Genomic DNA, 25,719 nt, shown 5'->3' on the forward strand with positions numbered 1-25,719 from the left:
TGATGATGATGATGAAGAAGATAGATAGATAGATAGATAGATAGATAGATAGATAGATAGATAGATGATAAATAGATGATTGATAGATGATAGATAGATAGATGATAGATAGATAGATAGATAGATAGACAGACAGACAGATGATAGATAGATAGACAGACAGACAGATGATAGATAGATAGATAGATAGATAGATAGATAGATAGATAGATAGATGATAGATAGATAGATGATAGATAGATAGATAGATGATTGATAGATAGATAGATAGATAGATAGATAGATAGATAGATAGATGATAGATAGATAGACAGACAGACAGATAGATGATAGATAGGTAGATGATAGATAGATAGATAGATAGATAGATAGATAGATAGATAGAGGAATAGAGATAGATAGATAGATAGATAGATAGATAGATAGATAGATAGATGGATAGGCCAACCATATATAGCAGATGTAAGCAGTATCTAATCAAAAAGTAAATATAAATTTTAAATAAAAATGAAAAAATTCTCCGATATACACAGTGGGAGGCCCTACCAACACAGCTTCTTGCTTTAGCCTTTACCAAGAAAGTCCATGACCTCTGACCTAATAATAATCCTTGTTCTAGAAACTTTCCTATGGAAAAGCAGAACTTGGACAAAGACTTCTTTCTGTATGCTGACCCAGGTATTTATTAAAAAGGAAAAAGCTGACATTGCATCCATGCATACAATAGGATAAGCACCGCTGTGCATTCATCTGACAGAGTGGCAAGCTGGGCTGTGTAACCCGAGGGAAGGCTGGATGATAGAGCTGTACCAACCTGCTCACACAGAGCTGGTTCTTGCTTCTCGCAGCATCTGCAAAGTCACGCTGAACAAAGAATCAGGGCTACTGAGTCATGGTCTAAAGGAAACGGGCGGGGCTGTTACAGCTCGCCCGACATGTTTTCCTCTGAGATCCTCATACAGCCTTCCTCTGCATGGCTCTGCTGCAGCAGCCCTGGTTTAGCACACATTGTTGACACCAGGCTCACCGCCTGCCTGCAGCACACCTAAGCTGACACCAGGCTTGCCGCCCACAACACACCTGAATTAAGCTCACGCGGAACTGGTTTATCCGTTTCACACTTGGGGAGCAGAAAAGCCTGTCAGCACTACACTCTGAAGTCACTGAAACAGGAGAACCCCAACAAAAGGAGGAAGCACCCCTCTCCGCAAACCTGGCACTAAACAGATCAAGGAAAGGCCTCGTGTATGACATGAGAGCCAAGATGCCAAGGCTGAGCCCTACCCGCCTTTCAGCCAGCTTCCAGTCACAGGACCGTGAAAGGGAAAGTGGGAGCCACAGAGAGAAAAGACCCAAGAAGGTTTGCCTCAGGAACACGGACATCTTCATTTCCTTTTGTTGTTGATGTTGTTGTTTTGTTTTGTTTCTCTTACTTTTTTTCACAATACAATAAATGGGTTTAATTCTTGGATCCAGAAAAAAGTCTAAAGCATCTGTCCTGCCCTAAAGTCCTCTTTCCTTGTACCATAAGCAATGTACACACACACCATTCCCTTGAGTAACTCCGCCCATTGTGAAGTTGTACATCTTGGGTAACAGTGCCACCAAGCGTCCTTAAGCAAAAATGCAGAAACATCCAAGTGTTTGCACCCTAGGGCTTGCAAGTAGGTGTAAAGAAGAAAAAAAATAAAAATAAAAGCTTAGAACCAGAGACAGAAATGGGGAATGGTAAGAATGGGGTGAGAATTGTGGGAAAATGGGATGAGGGTCAGGGGAGACGGGATGGGATGAGGGTCAGGGGAGATGGGATGGGATGAGGGTCAGGGGAGACGGGATGGGATGAGGGTCAGGGGAGACAGGATGGGATGAGGACAGGGCTTAGGGTAGAAAAGAGGACAGGAAGGCCTAAAGACGAGAGAAGCAGTTGGCTGCCCCTCCCTGTCAGCTCACTCCCCAGCCCCCATCCTCCCTCTCAAGCAGGACCACAGGGTGGTGCCTGCTTTAACTTTATCCAGTCTCCCAAGCCACCCCCGCTAGACACCAGCAGTCTAGGAAGATCAGAGAAATAAAAGCACAGAGAGATCATGGGTGCTGGTGACATACTAGGGACAGGGACCACAGCACGCTCAGCCTGGGCACCAAGGCAAGTAGGTGACCTGAAGGAGAGGGGATGGAGCTGCAACTGCAGCACACTAGAACCATGGATAAAACAACCAAGCTTCCTAGCAGACATGACCTTTCCCGACTGTCAATGGAGAAGTCAAATCCTCAGCCTTGAAGCACAGATGTCCAAGAAAACTTTGTTTCCCCGCTTCCTTCATGCATGCTGCCGTTGAGGAGGCCAGCTCTGAAGCAGCACACACAGACCCCAAGACCAAATCAACTCCTGCCTGTGATCAGCAAGGATCTGCAGAGAACATTGTCACCTCAGAGGGAGCAAACTGGAAAGCTAAGTAACTGGACACTTTTCCTGAGTCTCTGTATTAGGTTCTGGAGGGTGAGGGGGTACCACAGAGGCTCCCACAGCCAACAGGACAGGGGCAGGTTGACACTGTAGCCCAGTTAGGAAAGTGTTCATCTAGCACACTTGAAGCCCTGGGTTCAATCCTTAGCACCACATAAACCTCGAACTCCAGGGGTGGAGGCAGGAGGATCAAAAGTTTAAAATCATCCTCAGCTTCAAAGTTCATTCTCATCCAAAGCAAGTTCTAGGCTAGCCAAAATCAACCCCCATCAAAGAATGGGGGTTCTCTTTGTCACAGATGGAGACCATCAAAGAAAACCACAACCAATCAAAATGCAGAGTTGTGGAGTCCAGGCCCAACTGAGGTATCATCGACACAGCTCCCAGGGCTTGGGATCTTTGCCGAAGACAGGGTGGGAAGCTGTAAGAGCCAGAACGGGGATTTCACTGTGAGACTGTGTCTCCTAGGAGTGTGAAAAGCTACACCCGTGAAGTCTCACCAACATGACTGCCTAAACATGACCTGAATAAGTGTGACACATGCTAACATGAAAGGGGAAAGCCCATGAGGCCTCAACCCTGCCTGCACAAAGAACTACAGACAACTAAAGAATGCTGGGATACGGATAAACAGTCTTCCCCAGGAAAGAGCATGCTGATTGGTTATCCAATATAGAGGCCATGAATTTAAAAGAAGGTGGTTTGTGGGGGGTTTTGGAAGAGGGAAAAAAAATGAGAAATGATGTGATTATACTATAATCTCAAACAATTAAAAAATGTATTTTTAAAATCCAAGGAGAATGGGCTCAGAGGGAAAGAGGGCTCTCTGAACAATTGTAAGAACCTAAGTTCAAATCCCCAGCAACCATGTAAAAAGCTAGGCTTGGCTGCAAGCACCTATAACCCTGTCCCTGTGGAAAAACGGAGACAGAAGGATCACTGGAGCTCAACAATTGACAACCTGGCTCCAGTTTCAGTAAGAGATTCTGTATCAAGAATAGAAAGTGACAGAACAGGAAACCCAACAGCCTCCTTCAGCTTTTGTGCATGTCTAAGGATAGGCAACACACAAACACACGCACACACACGCACACAAGTTCATTAATGCACATTCAAAAAAGTTAAAATTTTTGAATTGAACAGATGTCTAGAAATGAGAAAATGGGCACTGGGTAACCCTAAGCAGTGACTTATTCAGGCAGAGGTCGGTGGACACTCAGTGTATCAGGTCAGATGGTACTGGGACATTGGACATCCCCAGGGAATCAAGATGTCACCCTAGGAATACCTGTCAATTGCAAAGAGGGGCATTTGCCTTTATACAGGTTAGATCAGAAGGTAGAGGATTAACCAAAGGGTATGGGACATGTGGCACTGTGGTTTTCTGTCATGTTGCAACACAATGTAGGGAGCATGGCCTGTGGTGAGCTCCAGGCAAAATCCTTCAAAGGTAACCACCCACCTTCAGTGCCCAGGAAATACAGAAGCCAAAGGAGTAAGGAAATGCCAGAGAAAACAATCAGAAAATTCAGAATTTGGAGAAATGGCCTAGGTTCTCCAAAAAGTCCCTGTTCTGAACTGGAAGATGGTGGCAAAGTGACTGCTGTGTGGTCCTAAGAAGAGAGAGTAGTGGCTGAGGAGACACCGTGGCTAGGAAGGGCTGGTCCTGGGTGATGGCTGAGAGCTAGACTTGGCATGTGGATATGAAAGAGAAAAGAGACAGGATTAGAGGCCAGTCCACATACTCCACCTTGGATGGTGGTGTCCTTAAGATGGAGTCTCATGTGAGGAAGGTACCTGGGGGGAGAGTTTCTCAAAAGGGCCACAGGTAGAATAGTTCAGAGCATGAGGATGTCTGGCAGGGAAGAGAAGAGTCAGCCAAAGAGAGCTGTGTGGAGTCCCTTGCAGCTAGGCTGCACTGGAGCCTGGGTGTGGCAACGGCTGCAGGAGATACTGTGATATCTACAAACAATCCTGAAGCTGTGGGGTGTGGGACAGAAGTCAACAGGGACAGATGCCACTACCTGGGCAGGAAGGTAAGCTGCAAGGAGGAAGGGAGGAGCAAGTGACCCCTTGGGTGACCAGCAGACACCTCTCTCTGTGTGTCTGCCTTCTGCCATAACTGTGTGAAAACAATTACTATGCTTCCTCACACTTTGAAGAAGAGTCTCCCTGCCTTGACAGATGAGTGGAAACGAGAACGTGGTGCAAATACACTGGAGTTCTACACAACCTTAAAGAAAAGGAAATCATGGCGGTCAAAGGAAAGTGAGTGGAACTTAACAGCAACTATTAGGTGAAATCAGCCAGACTCACTCAGAAAGACAAACAATCCATGTGTTCCTTAAGCTTAATATGAGTGATGTATGTGCATGTATGTGCGTGTGCATGCATGTATGTGTATATATGTGTGCATGTGTGTGCATTCATGTATGTGTGCATGTGTGTGCGTGTGTGCGTGTGTGTGTGTTGACACATGACCCGATAGTCTGGTAAACTTTGTTTGATCCTCAGAACCCATAGTGAAAGAAGAAAGCCAACTCCACAAAGATATCCTCTCACCTCACACACACCAAGGCATGCCTGCCCAAACAACACATATCATGCACACAAACATTTTTTACAGGCCAGCAAGATGGCACAGTGGGTAAAAGTAGTTGGTGCCAAGCCTGATGACCTGAGTTCAACTGAGAAAGAATGAGCGAACCAACTCCCATAGGTTATCGGCTGGCTTCCACATGTGCACTGTGGCTGTGCCCTCAACCCAGGAACACATCCACATAAATAAACAAGTTCATTTTTTAATTTCTGTCATATGTATTTCACCTCTTTCTCTCACATGCTTACTCCATACTCCCAAATCCTCTCTCTGCCACCATCTACCCCTCCTCTCTGTTCAGTCACTTACAGCCTGGGCATCTGGGCACACCTGTCCATTTTCAGGGGGAGCAGCCTAGAAAGCCAACCTGGGTATGTTGCTTCCAGAGGGCCCTGTTTGTGCAACCCTGCCAGGGGTACCCTGCTCTGTCTGGACTCTCCACCCATGGCCTTCTCCTCCCCCCACAACCCCTCAGACGTCTGCTCCTCACCATTTTCCCAGCAAAGCTGACTTCCACAAAGGGATCCACCAAGTTCTTCTTGTTGCTGTCAAAGCCAAAGATCTGCTTGACGTTGTCCATCACGGCATCATCCACTGGAGAAGAGACACATCTGTTACCGCTTGCCCATGCCTCCTCTATACATAATGTCCCCATGATATATGGGTCGCTGCCTGTCGGCTCTACCCTCTTGAATCAACTGTCTTATGTCTCTTCCCACCTGCTAAGCCTCCAGCCCCCATCCCACATCACCTCCTTCATCAGTAGCCTCTAGCCCCCTCCAGCCCCAGCTATCCCTGTGTCTCCAGGCAGTATCAGGACTACCAAAGCGACAGGTTGTGGTCCCTCATGAGAGAGTCAGTTCGGGCTTCCCATGAAGAAAGGACTCAGGACAGCAGCTTAGGAGCAGTTGCCCCTCCCCAAACACACACATCTATCTCTGTCCCCTCAAACCAGGCTTCAGAGTCTGTCACATGTAGTGACTGACTGTGGGGCTGATTCAGTGGAAACACTCTGGGTGCCTGGTGGCATTTTCTTAATACCATGACCACAGTGATCCATCCGTAGGCCATCCTGTAGGCCAATCTTACTTTAAAAAGAAAATAAAAAGGGTCTAATGTTAGTCTAAGACTTCCTGTTTCCACAAGACCACCAGACCAGGCTGGGGAAAGCCGGAGCAGAGCCACTGGGCAGTTATTGCTCTCAAGGCTGCAGCAGCTACCCAAGCCCTCCTGCATGTATTGCTTTCCATTAGAACCCAGCTGCTCTTGTTGAGTGCACCACTGTTAGGAGGGGTACGTCACATAAGGGCTTGTAACATCAGCCAGACAGCAAAAGGCAGGTATCATTGGCAACGCTAACAGATCCTAGGGGAGGAAGCAGGATCAAAAGGAGGAAGGGAATGAACAGCGGGGTAGTCCCTGGGGATAGAAACACCAAGAAAGGGCCTAGGCCTCTCCTTTCCCCAGGAAGGAGACTGTGGCTCAGGGTCCATGCTTTAAACCGCCAGGCAGGAGCCTCTTGTCAGCCTCCAGAAGGGGGCGCCACACTCACTCTGTGGTAAGTCCTCAGCCCGGAAGAGTTTCAGACAGAAGTGGGCTCCACGAAGGGCAACGCCAGTGGGCCTAAGCAGGTTGCCTTCAATGTCCTCCTTGTCTTCAGAAGGGTCCTTCCTGTCCAGCTACGAAGAAAACACACAGGATCCCTCACCAGCCCCTGGATATCATGCACTCCAATGAAGGGTGCTTCCTGAGCCTCTTAGGCCTTCGATTGGCTTAGACCTCAACAGAGCAGTGGGACCATGACACACACACTCCCTAGTTGCGAGGGGGACCATCTTCAACACTAACTAACAGTTGGCACTAACTGTTGCCAACTGGCATACACGGCAGGCATCCAAGCCAACTGCAAGAGTCCCCTTTCCCGGGTACTCCACCCCCACTCCAGTTATACAGCAATGTGGTAGTTGCAGCTGTCTGATGCTCCATCTGTAGGGGCGTGGGTTCACTCACACAAATATTGACCCAGTGACCCTGGAGTCAGCATGGCGCTAAAGGGTGAGGCACCCCAGTTAAGGTGGAGTGAGGCTCTGCTCCCTAGATCTCACTCCTTTGCAGAAAGAACATGCATCTGTGCCAGCGAAGGCAGCAACACTGCACAACGGTAAACATGGGCCATCTCGTGGCTTCTTAGGGCAGGCAGGTAGGCAGTGGAGGGGCAGAGGGAAGTGAGGTCAGCTTGGCCCAGCAGCCTTGGCAAGCTACCCAAAAAGGCTGTGGCCCGCTGCTTGCTCAGCCTGTCTCCCACACTGAAGCCCACTTCAGCATCTGTGGCAAGCATTTGCTAGGAGCATATTCATCTCAAATTAGAAGAAAATATTCATCTCCTCTAATTCCCTGTGTCTACAAGGAGGTGAGAGTGGCCCGAAAGACGGAGGAAGAGGGCCTGGAAGAGGAGGACTGAGTGTATGGTTCTGGGGAAGGAGAAAGAAGTTGGAGTACATAAGACAGGAGCAAGGGTGATGAAGAAGGGCTGGCTGAACCAGGTGGAGGAGAGAGGCACAGCAAGCCCATTGACAGTGGAGGGAGAGAGAGGGATGGCCCATGGCTCCTCTTCTTAATGTGGGGTGTACTTCTCTGTTACCTCTGATTCTATGAGTATTTCCAGACTAGCCCATTATTCTAGCTCCTGCTCCAAAAACATTGAAGAGGCTGAGCTGCCCCTCCTCTCACCCTCCCCACCTCTCCTCCTTCCCTTCCTCAGTCTCCAGACACTCTGCCAGCTCGGCCTCCACCTCTCGCTGCTGCCGCCGCTCCTGTCCTGCCCACCTCCACACTCCTGCACAGCCGCATGCCTCCTCTTGCGGCAAAGCTACTGAGAGTTTTGAAAACAATGGTCTCACCACACAGCCCTCACACGAACATGGTGTTCTACGCATACTACAGGATTCTGTCGTTTGCAAGGAAGGCCAAGCAGTGTGGCCACATCATCCCAGCTAGTGAGGGAGCCTGAGGCAGAAGACTCATAAGGTCAAAGCCTGGGCTACAAGGCAAACTAAGGCCAATCTGAGCAATTTACTGAGACCACATCTCAAAATAAAAGGAAAAAGGAGGGTCAGAGATGTAGCTCAGTGGTAGAGCGCACCTCAACACATGCACGGCCTTGGGTTCAATCCCCAGAAACACCAAAACAAAAACAAACAAGCAAACAAACAAACCTTTCCATTTAAGTCCAATTAGCTCCTCATTTGTCCTCCATGAGGATCTGAGCCTCTTCACAAACATGCAAGATGCTGGCATTTGCTAACTCAGACCGCCTCTCACTTCAGCCTCCCTGACAGGTCAAGATGATCACAACATCTCCCCAGGCAGAGAATCAGGCCACGACTGAGCGTTAAAAGAACAACTTGGCCTTTGTCTAGGAAAACTAGACATGCATGCCCTTTGAGAAGGATGTGTGAAGCTAATTAATAAAGGCTCTCTCTGGGCAGCAGGGTTTCGAGTGGTTTGTTCATTACTTATATTTTCTGCAGTTATGCGGCTCTCACGATCACCATGCACCCCTTTCAGAGAAGAAAACACCAAGCCCGGGGTCTTGTATGGTGTTGGACCAGGTATTGTGAGGAGCGTACTCACAGGAGCTTCGTCTCCAGGCCCTAACACACACAGGCTGGCTTTGAGGTAGCCTTTGGCCCCTGCAGAGAAGTCATCTGGGTCGGAGAGCAGCAGCCACTTGCGGAGATAAGCATGTCCTGCAGGAGACAGAGGAAGGTCCTGTCTGCCATGTTTAGGGCAAGACAGAAGACCTGACCAGAAGAGGGACCAGTCTTCACACCCCATGGATGTGTGAAACCAAGAGCTCTCCACAGGATGTGCTGGCTCCTCAGCAGGGTCAGATTTCCTGGAGTACTAAAGACACCATGACACCATCCGTTACTACTGATATTGGACAATGAGTGTCTCAGAGATTCTCATTTTTTAATCAAGAATCAAAAAGTACTTTGGACATTTGTGTTCAGAGAAGAGAACTTCTACAAGAGGTAATAAAAGCCAAACATGGGCCTTTCCCACCCATTTCCTTGGTAAATCACCAGGCAAACAAGGAAAAGCGTAAAGTGATTCTGGAGGGAGCCCAGGCTCTAGCTGCTGCTCTAGCCATAACCTTCTGGGATAGTCACCCCTGAAGAAGCCCATTGACGATGCTCCTGAGGACTTGCTTTCATGGAAGAGAAATCCCTGCCTACCCTTCCAAGTGCAGACCCTCCCCTCCAAGTTCAAAAGCATCAGGAAGAAAAAGGGAGTCCCCACACACACAAATGAGTGTCTCCAAGCAGCTCTAGGACCAGGATGTCAGGATTTGGCCAAGGGGATAGGAACTCACGGGGTTCTCTGTACACGGTGCCCACATCCATCTGAAATAGAGAAAAGGCATAATCAAACAAAGGATTTTTTGACTACCTGAGTCCCCTCCTCTACTTTGCAGAGCTTCATTTTCTCTGTGTGTCTGCTGTATGTATATTTCCTCACCCCCAATAAATGCCATTCTTCAACTGCTAAAAAAAAATGGCAAACCAGAACACACATATATACAAGCAAAGCACATACCATATGCAGGCAAAACACTGTATCTATAAAATAAAAATAAATAAATCTTTAACAGATTAAGCAATCTATCCAAGAGCTGAACGGATAGCTACATAATGCCACTTAATGTATTTTTTAAGATTTATTTACTTTCATTATAAGTGTACGAGTGTTTTGCTTGCATGTATATCTGTGTACCACATATACGCCTTGTGCCTGTGGAGTTCAGAGAGGGCATCAGAACCCCTGGAACTGGCATTATGGATGGTTAGGAACTGCCACGTGGATGCTGGGAACTAAACCCAGGTCCTCCTCAAGTGTACCAAGTGCTCTCAACCCCTGAGTCATCTCTCCAACCCCAATTTTTTTGGTTTATAAGACCTGTTAAATTCACCCTGGGGTTTCCAGGACTCACTAACTTAGAGGTGGACTGTCCATTGTCCAACTCCTGGCCACCAAGAAAAGTACGCAGGCCAGGGCAGGCTCCTCCTGGATGCCCATGAGAACTCCACTCTAGACCCATGGGGAAGATGAGGTCAGGAAGCAGAGAACTGCATTGTGCAATAGGGAGTGAAATGACCCCCATAGACACATATATTTGAATGCTTGGTCCACACTTGGTGGAACTGTTTGAGAAGGATTAGAGGTGTGGCTTTGTTGGAGGAGGTGTGTCACTGAAGGTGTGATTTGAGGTTTCAAAGGCCCAAGTCATTCCCAATTCGCTCTCTCTGCTTCTGCTTGAAGATCAGATGTAAGTTCTCAGCTACTGCTCCACAGCCATGCCTGCCTGCCTGCCGCCATGCTCCTCAATGTGGTGATCATGGAACAACCCTCTGGAACTGTGAGCCCAAATTAAATGCTTTCTTTTATAAGTTGATTTGGTCATGGTGTCTTATCACAGCAATAAAAAGTAACCAAGACACACAAGATAGCCATGGGTATAGACTGGGCTGCTTCCCTTCCAGGGTACGGAGATAAAGGGGAACTTAAAAGGGGGTGTTAATTCCCTCTGGTGGAGACAAGGGTAGAGTTTGCTCCCTCTCTGTCACACGCTGACCTCAGGAAAATGGGAGTGTAAGTACTTTCTCCAGCTCTTTGCAGTGTATCATTTCAGGAAGGAAGTTAGCATGAAACTGTGGGAAACCATTCAAGGACCCAGGCTCCACTTCCAAAGGAAAATATGAAGGAAGGTCAGAGACATCTGGGAGCCTGACCTCTGAGGGTACCAAGCTCCAGGATGTTAAACAACCTGTCACAAAGGAAAAAGTTTTGTTTTTAAACTCTGAATAAAGAGAACTAGCTCACACAGATGGTCACCCTAATTTCCACAGGAGCCTAGGAAGAACTCTGTGCTAGGGTGGGGGTGTTGTGCCTGGATGGGGGTGTGGAATATTCTTTTACACTGTGTGAATATATGTCACTGTGATTGGGTTAATAAAGAAGCTGACTAGCCAATAGCTGGACAGGTAGAGGCTAGGCAGGACTTGCAGAAAAAAGAAAGCCCAAAGAAGAGGAGGAAGGTCTTTCAGAATTGGGAGGAGATGTGGAGAGAAGGGGATTAACTTGTCATACTAAGAGCGGAACATATGTGGCAGGGCATAGGTAAGAAATAGGGGTTAATTTAAAATGTAAGAGTTATTTAGTAACAAGCCTGAACTATTAGCCAAGCATTTACAATTAATATTAAGCCTCATTGTGATTATATGGGAGCAGCTATTGAGACACAAAGAAACTCTGCCTGTAGTGGGGATGCCATGCTGGGGTAGGGGTGCCACACTGGGGTGGGGGTGCCACGCTGGGGTGGGGGTTCCATTCTGGGGTGGGGGTGCCACACTGGGGTAGGGGTGCTATGCTGGGGTGGAGGTACCATGCTGGGGTAGGGGTGCTGGCTGGGGTGAGGGCACCATGCTGGGGTGGGTGCCATGCTGGGGTGGTGGTGTCATGCTGGTGTGGGGTTGCTCTCCAGCCCCTTCCCTGACTACAGGAATGTGATTGAAGGTGTACTCCACCCACTTGACTTCCTCTGTCTTCCCAGTCCCAGATATTGCCTATGACACACATCCCCTCCTGTCAAATGCATAATTAATAATAAAAGGGAGGCCGCACATGGTGGCTCACTCCCCTGTACTTCCAGACTGCTGGAGGTTGAGGCAGGAGAATCACCATAAGTTTGAGGCCGGCCTGAACTATAAGAAAAGAACTCTTCCTAAAATCAAATGTTTTATTTCTCTACCTTTGGTGAACGGTTTCCTGAGTTGGAGTTTTGGGGGAGATGGGTTGAAACTAGACTCTCCCAGCATAGCCTGGCCGTGTAGGGGAAGTGAGAACTGACTGCTTCCAAATAAAGAAACAATTACCCGGAACTCGCCAAGGAGGGCATCTGTCCTAAGGGAGCGTGAATCCACCACCTGCAAAGAAAGAACAGCTTCCTGTGAGAGAGTGGCTCTGACCAGGCCCCTCCCAGACAACAGCAGCCAGCAGCTGGAACCATCTCCATTCCAGAAACGGAGCTCAGCAATGTCTCACCTCACAGAACCCTGTGGGTAGATACTAACATGACCACCACCTCACAAATCAAGGGACAAAGGCACAGGGAAATGACGGAGCATTGTGCAGAATCATATGAGCACACAGCAGAGGTGGACCCACACATCAAACACACAACCCTTCCCAGTGGCATGAAGGAATCTGAGACCACAGAACGGACAGAGAAAGCAAGCCAAAAGCCAGGTGTTCCAGGCCTCCAACCTGAGGCACACGGGTGTTTATCTGACACTGGCAGAGCTTCTGGGAGTCATTCAATCTCCCCCACACACACACACTCTCTCTCTCACATACACAGGCTTACAGGCACAATGGCAGGCACATCTGTGAATATCACATCACACTGTTGCGTGCTATCATGCATACCCACAACCCCTGAAGACTACTTTGATGGCTGAGACCTACCGTGATGAAGATGGGCTCATCAAACAGCTCCGAGGGAGAGTCGAACACGTTGAAGAAAAGAGTCTGTTGGTCCAGAATGGAAGCAGGGGAATCAGCATCTCTGACCCTCAGGCTAAGCAGAGGGGCTGTGGACACCCATCAAGGTTCAAGCCTGAGTTGAGACTAGTGGAGCTCAGCTGACCAGTGCCAACGTCTAGGGATCTAATAAGCCTGGCTGTCCCATCTCTACCTCACAGGGGGTAGCACTTCAAGGACAAGGATGCTTGCATTGTGGGGAGCAGGGCTCTCCAAGTCCTCTGATAGTCTACACTGGTCTTGGCTTACATTTCAAAGCTGACACCACAAGAGAATGCTCTTGGACACATGCCCTGGTATCAGCTCTTTTGATAATGGCCCTCTTCTCAAGGGCTATCATTGTTCTGCCTGATGCCCGGGGCCATTCACCTCATTGAAGAGTGGGCTGTTTCCCTTCTGGATGCGAGTCCGCTTGGTCTGGCCAGCAGCTGTGACTTTGACCACAGGCTTGATGTTCACACCAGGCAGCTGACGCCCCTCTATCACCTGGACTCTGATCTGAAAGTCAGGAGAAGGGATAAGCAAAAGGAAAGAAGGGAGGCCACCTGCTGGCCCCAAGAGTCAAAAACCTCAGGACCAGCTCTCTGATGACTTTTGGGAGAACTATCAAAAGCTTCTAGAAAGAACACTACAAAACCAATCACCTTTTACTACCAACCTCCCCCTTGCATCTAGAAAAGCCCATAGTTCCTCGTAAGAACTGTGAGACAGCTCCAAACACGGCGCCTACATAAAATCTCCTGGGACAAAGACAAATCCATCCCTGCTTTCCTTAGGACAGATCCCATCTGAGACCCTATTAATACCTACCCTACTATTGTTATTGTTTTTCTAAATAGGTTACTCTGAGACTAGACTGGTTTGGTACTCAGTATGTAGCACAGGCTAGCCTCGACCTTGGGATGATTTTTCTTCCTCACAACTCCTCAGACTCAGGCAGCTGGTTCAGCAGCTCTGAATGGGGACAGAGGTCTATTTCTCTGAGAACCTTGGCTGGGCCTGATGGCCACACAGACCTAAATCCAGCCCTTTGGAAGCAGAGCTAGAGGATCTAGGGGTCAATGTCATTCTCAGGCACATGGTAGTTAGAGGCCGGCCTGAACAACATGGGACTCTGTCTCCAAAAAACAAAACAGGGCTAGGGAGATGGTAGAAGAGGATGCGCAGAAAGTTGTCCTCCAGCCTCCACACACATGCTGTGGCACATACATGTGCAGACACCCAGGGACATAACACATATGATTAAATATATAATTTTAATTTTTTAAATACTAAGCTAGAGAGATGACCCTGTGGGTAAAGGTACTTGCTGCCACGTCTGATAGTCTGTGTTCATACCCCAGGATCCATAAGGAAGAAGAGAACCAGCCCCCACCAGCTTTCCTCTGACCGCCATGCTTCTCACAGGGGCATTTGTATGCTCCACCCCAACACACACAATAAATAAATAAATAAATAAATAAATAAATAAATAAATGCCATTAATATTGGGAAAAGCTCAGAGGACACTGCTGCTGCTGCTGCTGGAGCTACTCATGCCTGCCCTTGCTGGATGGAGAGCAGGGAGCTAGCCCTAGGCCAGGTACCCAAACAAAGGAGATGCAGAGCTAGGCTAATCTCATTCACTCATTGTTCGTTTGTTTGTACATCAAACTCCTGGAGACTGGGCAGAGACATGCTCTTAGACTCCAAAACACAAACTCCCAATCCAGCTGCCAGCATCCAGGGCAGCCTAGCTTCTTCGTGGGAGGCCTCTGGGGCTCCAGCATAACATCCTAAGGCTAGTCAACCCAGCCAGGCCCAGGATGCTAGCAACTGCTGATGGACTAAAGGAGGAGGCAGGGGCCACAGAGGGCCCCTCTGTCACCTGGAAGTCCTGTGGCTTGTCCGACAGCAGCTTTCTAGGTGGGGCTGAGCTTCTTTTTCTTTTACCCCCTGGATGGTGGGGAGGAGGGTGGGAAGGTAGCTTCTTGGGTGTGGTTGGTCCCCCTGGGCCCACAGCACCACTCTGATCCAGGAATGGCTCAGCTTCATCTCCAGTCAGCCCCTGGTCCTCAGTGTCTTCCTCCCCTCCTGTGTCTGTGGGGACAGGTGCCTCATAAGCATGGTGCCTCTTTGGCCCTGCCCTGAGGCCTCAGTCCAACAGAGGACGGACCAAAGAGCATCCATGCTGTGACACCACTCCCTAAGCCTGCCCGCCCGTCCCCAGGATGGATAAGGTCAAAGAGGGACAGCGGCCACGCTGGCCCCTTGAAAACAGAGAGTAGTTAGTCAGCAGAAAGAAGACAGGATGGCCCTGACCCACCCTCCTCAGCCCTGAGAACAGGCCTTTCTGGCCTCGCCAGAAAAGATAATTACAGATGGTAGGGTCTGGCCATGTCTCACCCGTGGGGGCCGGCCACTTCTTCCCAGAGTATCTTGTGTCCATGGTGCTGTCACTGAGCAGGGACCAAGTTTCAGCCCGGCTCTGTCCCCCACCTGGCATGCAGCCGGGCATAGCCCAAGTGGGGAGGGGCAGGAGGAGCTGGGATGAGAGAAGCCCATCTTCTGCAGCCCCACCCTCGCCTCTGATATCCTCACCCACCCAGCCTGGATGGGTACCATGCTCAGAAGTGGCTGGCCCTTCTCATTGCCCACCAAGCAGAGCTGGGCACCTCCTCTGATTGGTCAAGCTCAGAGCATCTGGGACCTCTGCGCCTCGTCCCTCCCCCAAACCAGAAACAGCCCTCAGCAGTCCATGAGCCTAGCCCAGCTAGCACTTGCCAGTTCAGGATTCCCAACCCAGTGATCTCCAGGCCTGGGCAGTGCTGAGCCAACAAGACTTCCCTCTGCCTCCCTCTCCACAGAAACCTAACAAGACAGGTTCCGGGTTACCCAGGGAGGGCAAGGGCTGCTCAAGATTTTATGATAACTTGCTTCTGTGCCTCCTCCCCCATTTCACCAGAAGATAAACTCTAGAACCTTCTCCTAAGCAAATGTTCACTGTCTTTTCTCAGCTGCTTCTAACCTGGGCTGCCCTGTCAGGCTAACTATCCAGGCATCATTGGCCAGTCAGGCTCCTCCGCCTGCATCTTCACCGACAGCCTAGCGAAAGCTTGAGGCAGGCACAAGACCTAGCCAGCTCACTCCCTCAGTCTGCTCACATTCACCCCACAGCCATGCTGCCCAGTGTCAAAGGCAAGATGGAAACTCATGTCCCTTAGCTTTGGCTCAGGGCTATTTCATGGGGTGGGGGTGGGGGAGTAGCTCTTCCGTTAGAGTCTATCACTGCTGGGTGCCAGGCAGAGAGCATTAGGTCTCGGGTCACACTCATCTCCAGAGCTGGGCAGTGGAGAGCACAGACAGACCCCGCCCTTCCCAGGCGGCTGAGATTTGGGGAGTAGGGGTCTCCATCCTAAGCCTTGTTAGGGAGCCGTCTCCTGCCTCTTCTTTTCCACCCACCCACCACGTCTGTCTCCACACTAGCCATCTCCTAACAACAGGATTGAGGAGACCTGTTGGCCATCTTTCTGGGGACCCTGCCTATCAGGGGGTAGGTGGGCTCCTCACCAGCCACCATGTCCATGTCAGGCAGTGTTGGAGAGGGTGCCAGAGAAGCAGGTGGCGGAAACAAGGGCACAGCTCCTGGGGGTGGCGTGTAGGACACCTGCAGGACCAGGGAGGCCTAGAAGAGATGGGTTAGCAATGGGTAAGTGTGCAGGAGAACCGACACCCTCCCTCTGCCATCCTTCCCAGCTCTCCCATCCCTCTCCGCGGTTGGTCAGGGCTGCAAGAGGCTGCAGTAAAGTCACCCAGCAAAGCCAGTCGGTTATGAGCACATCATTTGGGGTCAACTTCCCCCATTCAGGAGCTGTGTGACATAGAACACATTGTGTAACCTCACAAAAACTCAGTTTCCTTGTTGGTAAAAAAGGGGGTTGTCAGGGCAACAAGTCTCATGAGGCCGAAATAGGAGGAGGGATCCCACTTGTCATACAGGATTTGTCTAGTTCGGGGAAGAAGTTTCCCAGCTTTCTGCTGGCCATCACCCCCCCCCACACACACACCCCATGCGGACAATTCAGCTGGGCTCTGCTCTGCTCCAGCTGTTCTCACCCTCGGGTGCCTCTCATCCTCTTACCCCCTCCCTCCTGGAAGCTGTGCCCTGCCACATCCTCACACAGGGGAGAGACAATGGTCTCACCTTTCATGTGGGCAGAAAATCACGGAACAGAACTGTCCATCTTCTCTCATTCCTCCCATGTGGATATAGTTCCCTCTGTCTTTCTAAGGTTTATTCATGTCTGTTTTCTATGTACAGGGGTTATGCCTACACGTATGTCTGTGCACTGTGTGTGTTCAGTGCCCACAGAGGGCAGAAGACGGCTCCGTACCCTGGGATTTGGAGTTACAGATAGTTGTGAGCAGCCATGTGGATGCCGGGAATCAAACCCAGGTCCTCTGGAAGAGCAGACAGTGCTCTTACTCACAGAGCCATCTCTCCAGTTCCTTCACCTCCATCTTTTAAACAAGTAGTTAACTGCTTGGTATTAGATAGCAAGCAATTTCCAAGGTCTGGAAAATCCTTTACAAATGCTCACTGACATACTCTTCATCTGAGAGACTCCAGCGGGGAATACTGGTCATAATAACCGAGACATTAGTAGTGAGGAGAGCGTCCAGACTCCTAGGGCAAACCCTGCCCTGAGGTTGAGAAGCTTCCAGCTCCCATTGTACCCAGTTATTAGGTTTTCATCCTACAGATAGGGGGACAGGGACAGAAAGACAGACTAATAAAAGCAAGACAGGCAACAGCTGGGGTCACAACACTGAGGAAAGAGCTCAGACGCAACTGGCACCCTTTTAATCCCACATTCAAGGCTCGGATGTTACTGGTCCTGCATGTTTAAAAACTACCACCAGGTGTCGCCACTTGAGCATCGAGTGTTAACATTGTCAGCCGGTAACTTAGAGGGAAACAGACTCCTAGGCCCGAGTGTCCTCCCTCCTATGGCTGAAGAATGGCTTCAGTGAACCTGGGCACCTGGATTCTTCACAACTGGTTATCTTTCCTCTACTTCAACAAAAGCCAAGCTGTGCTCTTTGGAGAGATAACTGTACAAGATAAGCCTTGGCCATCTTTTTGTTTTGGGAAAAAAGGAAATTCTCAATAAATTACAAAGACATCAAAAGAACAAAAAGAAACTGCAGAGATGGCTCAGTGGCTAAAAGCCCTTGCTGCTCTTCTGGAGAACTCAGGTTCAGGTTCCAATAACATGCACAAAGCCAGCATCACATAAACTATGTATGTATGTATTGGTGCATGCCAATCTAACCACAGCGCTGATGGGGTGGAGAGAGGGAAATCCCTGAAGCCCAGCCACAACCATGGGCTTCAGGTACAGTGAGAGACCTTGCCTCAAAATAACAGGTGGAGGGTGATGGAGAAGGATGATTCAGCATCAACTTCTGGCTTCCATTGGTGCACACAGATGCACAGGAACAACTACATACAGCATACACAACTCATGAGATTCCAGGAGGTCTATGGCCCAGAAAGTCCAGATCAATATTGCTGTCATCCCTGTCAAAGCTATACTACAGTTACACTGGAGAAGGTCTTTAACTCAAACAATACACTCTGCTGTTCAGGATGTTGGGCTATGAGGTGGTGACGCAACCCAAGTGACAGGGGACACAGAGTACTTTGAACTGCTCTCGGAAGCTTCTCTCTCTCCCGCTCTCTGACAGAATCTCTCAGTATGTTGCTCTGTATTCTGGGCTGGGCTTAATTTTACTATATAGTTCAGGCCGGCCTCAAATTCACAGCAATCCTCCTGCCTTAGGCTCCCAAGTGCTGGAACTGCAGGTTTAAACCATCATACCCAGCTTCTTTGTTGGTGGTGGTGGTGATGGTAGTGGGGTGTGTGTGTGTGTGTGTGTGTGTGTGTGTGTGTAGGTCAAAGTCAACCTAGGGTATCACGCCTCAGGATCCATCAATTTTGTTTCTTGAGATAAGGTCTCTTCTTGGCCTAGGGTTCACCATTAGGCTAGACTAGCTAGTCAGTATGCCCCAGAGCTAGGATGACAAGCACATCATTCCTATCTTACTTAATGTGGGTTCTGGGGATGGACCTCGGGTCCACTGGAAGGCTGTGGGGAGGAGGCAGCTCTGACCCAAGAATAACAGCAAAGCACCAAACAGATCCCTGACTACGAGGGCTGATTATCGCAGAGAACTTGGCATCTCAGCTTCTCCAGCGCTCCCCTGGTGCTCCGGGCAGCAGAGTCAGCTAGGAATCTCCTCAGGGTCCCAGAAGAGCTAGCTGTAAAAGCCTCTCAAGGCCTCCTAGACTAAAGTGCTAGCTGACCAGAGAGCTCAAAGGGGAGGCAAGAGGTGACTCAGGAGGTGTCTCAGAAAACATTGCATTGTAGCAAAACAGAATCATTGCGCACCATCCAAGGCAAGATGGAACTCTACAAGGAGTGACATGATCTGGGGCAGGATGGCACTCTGTCTCCGGAGCAAGTTCTGGAATACAGAGGCTCCTCTCAAAGAGTCTTAAGATGAACCATGGGTGTTAGCCCCATTTGCACACCTGCTCACTGGGACCCCAGCTGCTCTCTTTTCCCAGTGAGGACCCAGTGTGGTCCCATTCAACCCAGCCCAAACAAATGCCTCCTTGACTCTCCCAACCAGCCAATGCCCTGCCTCCCTCCCTCCACACACATATAACCTGTCTTTGAGCCCACAGCCACACGGGCTTCACTGGGAAGAAGTAAGTCCCAATCGGCAGTGCTTCTGTGTCCTGGCATGTAGGCAGACCCAGAATTCTAGTGGCCAGGAAGAAAGAACCCTGTGGGGTATATTTAGACCACTAAAAATAACAGGAGGCCAGTAAGGAACCCTGGGAATGGGCTGTGTGGACTAGGAGAGCATGGGAAAGCCGGGGGAGGGGTTAGAAAGACAAGAGAAGGAAAGGAAGGGGTCCTGACTGGCCCCAGGTGTCTGTCTCCCTCCCCTAGTGACCTGTGACCCAGATGACTCAGAGGTTTCCCATCTGGAGAAGAGGGTTGGCAATGAGGAAGGGCAGTCTGCCAGACAGACTACGGAGCCAGTCAAGGCTGACTGAAACACAGAACAGGAGGTGACCAAATGGACCAGATTCAGACATAGCCAAGTTGGGGTGTGGCAGGCTTCACTGAGACCTGCAGATCTCAACCATGAGTCCCTTCAGGCACCCTAAGCTATAGCCAAGGAGAGCCAGGCTTAACTCTCAGGAGCTGGCCCCTGACATGAGGTATAGGCAGGGACCCAGTGGGCCTCAAACAGAAGCTGGCTATGGGCAGACACGTGCAGGCATTTACCCCTGTGGGTTGCTGCTTGGTGTCCAGCAGAGGTGCGTTGAAGCTGGCAGACAGGCTGGGAGTGGCAAGGACCTCCTGGAGTGGGATCTTGGCTTCCCCCAGGAACCTGAAAAGACGAAGAAGGCAAATGGTGTAAACCAACCTAACGTCCCTGGCTCTTCTACCACCCCACAACCCAGTTATAGCCCATCTACCTAGGGCTTCCCTTGCACCTATGGTACCATCTTAGGGAGACCAGACTCTTGAAGAAAACTCTTAGGTAAAAAGAGAGATCAGAGAGACTTGCCTTCCCCCAGGCTCACTCTGACCTCCTTGTGTCCAGCCTCAGCCTAGCCACGCTGCTGGCACCTGTAGGGGCATCTTCCCATCAGACAGACCATTTGTTTACGTACTTAAAGACAGGGTCTCATGTAGCCCAGGCAGACCTCAAGTTCACTATGTAGCTGAGAATGTTCTTTACTGCCTTTCCTTCCCTTTTTATCCCCCAAGTGCTAGGATTACAGATGCCCCCACCACATCGTGTTTATCCAGTGCCGGAGATCAAGCTCATGGCTTCCTGTGTGCACTCTCTCAACTCAGCCACACCCCCAGTCCCACCATCAGACCTCAACCAGGCCAGCATCACTAGAAGACAGAGGGGCAGTTACCCCATCTTCACACCTTTGCTGCTCCCACAGCACACAGACTGTTGTCTGCATGAGTTTCCCAGGAAACACAACATCAGTTACGAATTGGATGCAAGGAAATTCCCTGTCTCTGACGCAGGGAGAAGAACAACTCTGGATCTCGGAGACAGACCCCTTCACCAGTTATACAGCACACACACTTCTCACTGAGGGAAGAGACTAAGGGATGGGCTCTTGGGAAAGAGTGGGCCACTGGCAGGATGGGCAAGGAAGGCTTCAAGGAGTGCAGAGGGGTAAGTCCCACACCATTCATTCTATGCCTCTGAAGTGGCAGCAAGTGGCTTGTGTCACCTAAAATCTGTCACTGGAGTCTGCTGCAGCTTCTGCTTGCTCCCTGGGAACCAGGCTGTGGGTACAAACCCTCATCAGTCCTAGGGGACAGCTACGGGGACACGTTCATCATCACTTTTTCTTTTTTAGCTATTTCCCCTAATGAAGAAAGCTAGCCCAGTATCTGAGACCATCCTTTGCCTGGTCTCTGTAACAATGGTGTCTGCATATGGATTTACATGGACCCATGGAATGAAACTTGTAATCTTGACCTAATGAGCTGAGCTTTGAAACTCTATGCTCGTAAGGCACCACCTCGTCTCCACAAGGATGGTATTAAAAAGTATGGGGACTTCTGAAGTTGGGCTGAGTGCGTTTGCATTATGAAAAGTCCAAGAGCCTATAGGGAAAAAGAGTTAGAAGGTTCTGGATTAAAAGAGATATGTGTAGGTGCCGGGTTGACAGGCATGGACGTGCAGTGGTTAATGTTGATTGCCAACTTGACAGCATCTAGAATCGCTCAGGAGACAAACCTCTGTGCACATCTGTGAGGGAGTTTCTAGCCTGGGTTAATTGGGATGGGAGGACCCACTTGACATGTGGGTGGTTCCATGCCATGGGTTGGAGTCCTGCTGCATAAGGAAAAGGTGAGCTGAGCACCAGCATGCATCTCTCCCTGCTCCCTAACTGTGGGTGTCATGTGACCCCCGCCATCTCAAGCTCCTGTACATGACCTCTTGCCATGGTGGACTGCACCTTCAAGCCACGACCCAAAACAAACCCTTCCATCAGTAAGTTATTTTTTCAGGCATTTTGTCATAGCAACAATAAAATTAATGAATGCAAACGGCTATTATAAAGAAGGAGGGAGAGAGGGAAGGAGGGGGATGTGGAGAAATAGGAACCCTGCTGAGAATGCTGCTGGTCAGAATCGGGGGGTGCTATGGGAACATTAAGCATAGACATAAATCCCATCTCCAACCCTGCTTCTGACTCCAGAGATCTGCACGGCATGTTCAAGCAGCAAATCCTCAAGCATTAGAAGATGAGAGGGGCCCAGAGGTAAGTCAGCTGGGAGAGTGCTTGCCTAGCATGCCTGAAGCCCTGGGTTCCGTCCCCAGGACCTCATAAACCAGGCATGGTTGTTTGTGTCTATAATCCCAGCAACAGGGTGTGGAGACAGGAGGGCCAGGAGTTTACGGTTACCCTCCATTACATAATGATTTTGAGACCTGCCTAGGACATGCAGGACATTGTCTTTAAAGGGGGAGGGAGCTGGAGAGATGGCTCAGTGGTTAAGAGCTCTGGTTACTCTTCCAGAGGACCTGAGTTTGATCCCAAGAACCCATTTGGAGGTTTACAGCTATCTGTTACTGCAGCTCCAGGTGACACAATGCCCTCTTCTGGCCTCAAGGGTCCACACATGCAAGTGGTACACAAACATTCATGCAAGCAAAATGTATATACACATAAAATAAAACTAAGTCTTAAATAAATAAACAAAAATAAGAGATAGGAGCAACCAAGGCAGGTAGGTGGCATATTATTCAGTATGAAAGAATTTCTGGCCCTTCTCTTGGGACTAGTCTTGGAAGAGCTGTAGCTGTAGCTCCGTAGTTGAGTATTTGCCTTACATGCATGAGGCTACTAGGCTTAGTGCCCAGTACTGTCCAAAAGTAATAATAAAAAGAATAGTGTTGAAGACACAGAAGGACAGATGCCATTTGATCCCAGTATCCCAGCCAATTCAGGAGTGCAAGCGCGCACGAGCGCGTGGGCACGCGCACACACACACACACACACACACACACACACAAAACAGAGTTATGGTTGCCAGGAGCTGGGAGGAAGGAAAGGAAGGGGTTCTGGCTTTCTGTTTGGCAGAGGGAAAGGACCCAAAGATGGATGGGTGTGAGAGTCACACTAGACTGTGCATCTGAGGTTTGTTAAAATACAGTGGCATCATGATGCATGCTTTTGGACCCAGTACTGGGAAAGCAGAGGCAAATGAGTCTCTATGAGTTTGAAGCCAGGCTGGTCTACATAGGGAATTCCAAGTCAGGGCTACACAATGAGAACTTGTCTCAAAATGAATTAGATAGATAGATAGATAGATAGATAGATAGATAGATAGATAGATAAAATTATTTTAAATGATAGATTTAAAGACCCGCACACAAACGCACACGCACTCACACACCTTGTTTATTGTCTTTCTAGCAAAGGAAACTGTGCAGTGACTGGGAGCGTGCCTGCCCTATGAGGGTGCACACGTATCTTAACATACACAGAAATAAATCAGGGATGAGCAATGGGTAGCTCAATCATCAGAGTGCCTTGCAAGTATAAGGACCATGTCTGGTCTCCAGAACCATGTAAAAATGCCAAGTGTGGCAGCACAGGCTTTGATCTCAGGGTTGGGAAGTGGGGACCAGAAAGACCCCAGGGCTCACAGGCCAGCTGCCAGCCAGTGAGAGGTCCCGTCTCACAGGAGGTGGTCAGTGTTCCCCTGAGAATGACAGTCACGATTGCCTTCCAGGCTCCACATATAGATTACACATGGGCACGCGCATCCTCCCCACATATACACTGAAATTAATCAATTAATTATAAATAAGTAACTTATAAACTTACATAAATAAATAATTTTTAAACTCCCTGTCAATAAAATGCATGCATTTGCACCCTCATAGGGCAGACACGCTCTCAGCCACCTTAGTTACCCTTGCTAGAAAGACAATAAACAAGGGGTGTGTGTGTGCACAAGTGTATGTATGTGGGTCTTTATTGGATGTGTTTGCATATATGTGTGTGTGTGTGTGTGTGTGTTGGTGTGTGCCTGTTTGTGAGTATATGCACGTGTGTGTACGTGTGCATGTGTGTTGCATTCAGAAGACAGCTGTATTGTTGGTCCTCACTCCCACCTCATTTGAGACAGATCTCTTTCCACTGTTTTTCCATTCCATTCTCCAGACCAAGTACCCTTCAAGCTCCTGGGAATTCTCCTGCCTGCCTCTCCCTCCCATCTCCCTGTAGGAGTGTTGGGATCACAGATGTTCAAAATAAGCATCCAGCTTTTACACACCTTCTGAGGATTTGAACTCAGGTCCTCACACTTAAACAGCAAGTGCTTTTACCACTGAGCCATCCCCCCCAGCCCTTCTCTTACATTTCTTCATTTATTTTGGTTTTTTGAAATAGTCTCACTGTTTTGAAACATAGTCTCGCTATGTAGCACTGGTTGTCAAAGAATTTACTCTGTAGACCAGGCTGGCCTCAAACTTACAGAGATCCGCCTGCCCCTCCCTACCAAGTTCCATGATTAAAGATGTGTGTTGCCACACCTGACTTGACATTTATTTCTTTAAAGAAAGAGTGAGAGAGAGGTATCCAGGGTTCTAAAGCCCCGTGAAGGTCAGACTTTCTAGAATGTGGGCTTCTCTGTTCCCTGGTGCCTGCAGGAAGTTCTGTACTGTAAGCAGGGCTCCTGGAAGGTGTATTCTAAGGACAATCATGGGAGTAGCACTTGTCCCCAGTGTGGTGACTGAAGTGTCCTCAGAATCCAGAAGTCCCTGAGACATAAGAAACCAGAGTCACTATGTCCCTTAAAAATCCTGGGCAGCAGACCGGGGTGACTTGATCAAGCAGGTGGACAAGCAAACAGCCCAGGGACCCTCCACATATGCAGTGTCTACAGTTGAGACGTCTGGCCTTGGCGACAGGAAGGCTAGGCCCAACAGCAGAGCAGAAAGCAGTCTAGTGAACCAGACAGTTCAGTGTGGTTCTTAGGAGCCCTGGCTAGAGGCCCAGAGTAAAGGTGGACCACCTGAGCCTGGCTTGCTGGCAAAGCCCTCCCAGACAGCAGGGAGAATTCCCGGAAGTGGGCTGGGGAACAATAGCAGGAAATGCAGAAGGAAGTGTCGGCTCCTCCTCTGCCAGCCCTAGCCCTTCCGGCAGCCCCCCAGAGCTGGCTAAGAATGACTGTTATTTCCTCCTCGATACCTCTTTTGGGGCCATCAAATGTGTCTTTGATGCCTCCATAGGCTCTAGGGCCAGTCCCTACCAGGGACCAGGTAGTTCTATATCCCAAGGAAGAAGGCCTGGAGGTTGCCTGTCCAAAGATCCAGGGGTCAGGCTCTGGGACAAGTGTGGAAGAGTCAGGGAGGCAGAGCCTCTCATATGGGTGGAAACTTATTGGGGTTGGTGGGAGGAGTATGAGGCTCCATCACAGGCCAGGGTTAAAGCCATGGATTCATTCATTCAGTTCTACAAAGGAAAGAAGGCATTGAAGCCCCTCCCCAATTCCCTTCCCCTGTGACTTTACTCAAAGATCCTCAGTCTTGGGCCACAAACTCTGTCTGTACTATCAGAAGTTAAACACTAAAGTATGGGCTCTAGGCACCAACTAACGATCTCATAGGTGGCATCAAAAGTCTAGTGAGGTAAGAAGGGACCTGGAACCCTGCCCAGGGCCAGAGCTGTGGGAGCCAGCTGGGAATGTGCAGATCCTGATAGGTCAGAAGCAGCCCAGCAGGCCTGGCCCTGCCTAAACACCAAGGCCCTTCCAACTTCTTCCTCTGGTCATTTCTCCTAGCTCTGTAGTTTCAGAACCACTGGAATGTGGGAGCAGAAGTGTGGGGGCCAAAAGAGACAATGTCACCCCAAACAAAGAGAAGGCAGGAAGGGGCATAGTGGAGGGAGAGCAGTTGAGGGCTGGCAGAAAACACATTTCCCCTCAAGGAGAAAGA

The 25,719-nt window shown here is 49.4% G+C and overlaps 1 protein-coding gene across 14 annotated transcripts in view; it reads right to left on the reverse strand.

The window, feature by feature from the left end:
* Dysf (dysferlin) overlaps positions 1 to 25,719 on the reverse strand; it is a 199,065-nt gene that overhangs the window by 127,054 nt on the left and 46,292 nt on the right. For 8 of the 14 annotated variants that reach the window (XM_041645118.1, XM_041645070.1, XM_041645102.1 and 5 more), the window contains exons 4-13: positions 20,016 to 20,121; positions 16,218 to 16,332; positions 14,536 to 14,747; positions 13,038 to 13,166; positions 12,594 to 12,656; positions 12,002 to 12,052; positions 9,442 to 9,472; positions 8,697 to 8,812; positions 6,616 to 6,742; positions 5,554 to 5,657 (exon numbers count right to left, since the gene is read on the reverse strand). In XM_041645118.1, coding sequence (XP_041501052.1) covers positions 5,554 to 5,657; positions 6,616 to 6,742; positions 8,697 to 8,812; positions 9,442 to 9,472; positions 12,002 to 12,052; positions 12,594 to 12,656; positions 13,038 to 13,166; positions 14,536 to 14,747; positions 16,218 to 16,332; positions 20,016 to 20,121 — 1,054 coding nt within the window. Of the gene's footprint in view, positions 1 to 5,553; positions 5,658 to 6,615; positions 6,743 to 8,696; positions 8,813 to 9,441; positions 9,473 to 12,001; positions 12,053 to 12,593; positions 12,657 to 13,037; positions 13,167 to 14,535; positions 14,748 to 15,053; positions 15,147 to 16,217; positions 16,333 to 20,015; positions 20,122 to 25,719 lie in introns of all 14 variants that reach the window. The other 6 variants (XM_041645086.1, XM_041645023.1, XM_041645053.1 and 3 more) reach the window with 1 other exon arrangement.

This window comes from Microtus oregoni, unplaced genomic scaffold (genome assembly GCF_018167655.1).
Source record: "Microtus oregoni isolate MIOR12 unplaced genomic scaffold, Mior012 000002F_ref0000024, whole genome shotgun sequence".
In the NCBI taxonomy this organism is placed as follows: domain Eukaryota; kingdom Metazoa; phylum Chordata; class Mammalia; order Rodentia; family Cricetidae; genus Microtus; species Microtus oregoni.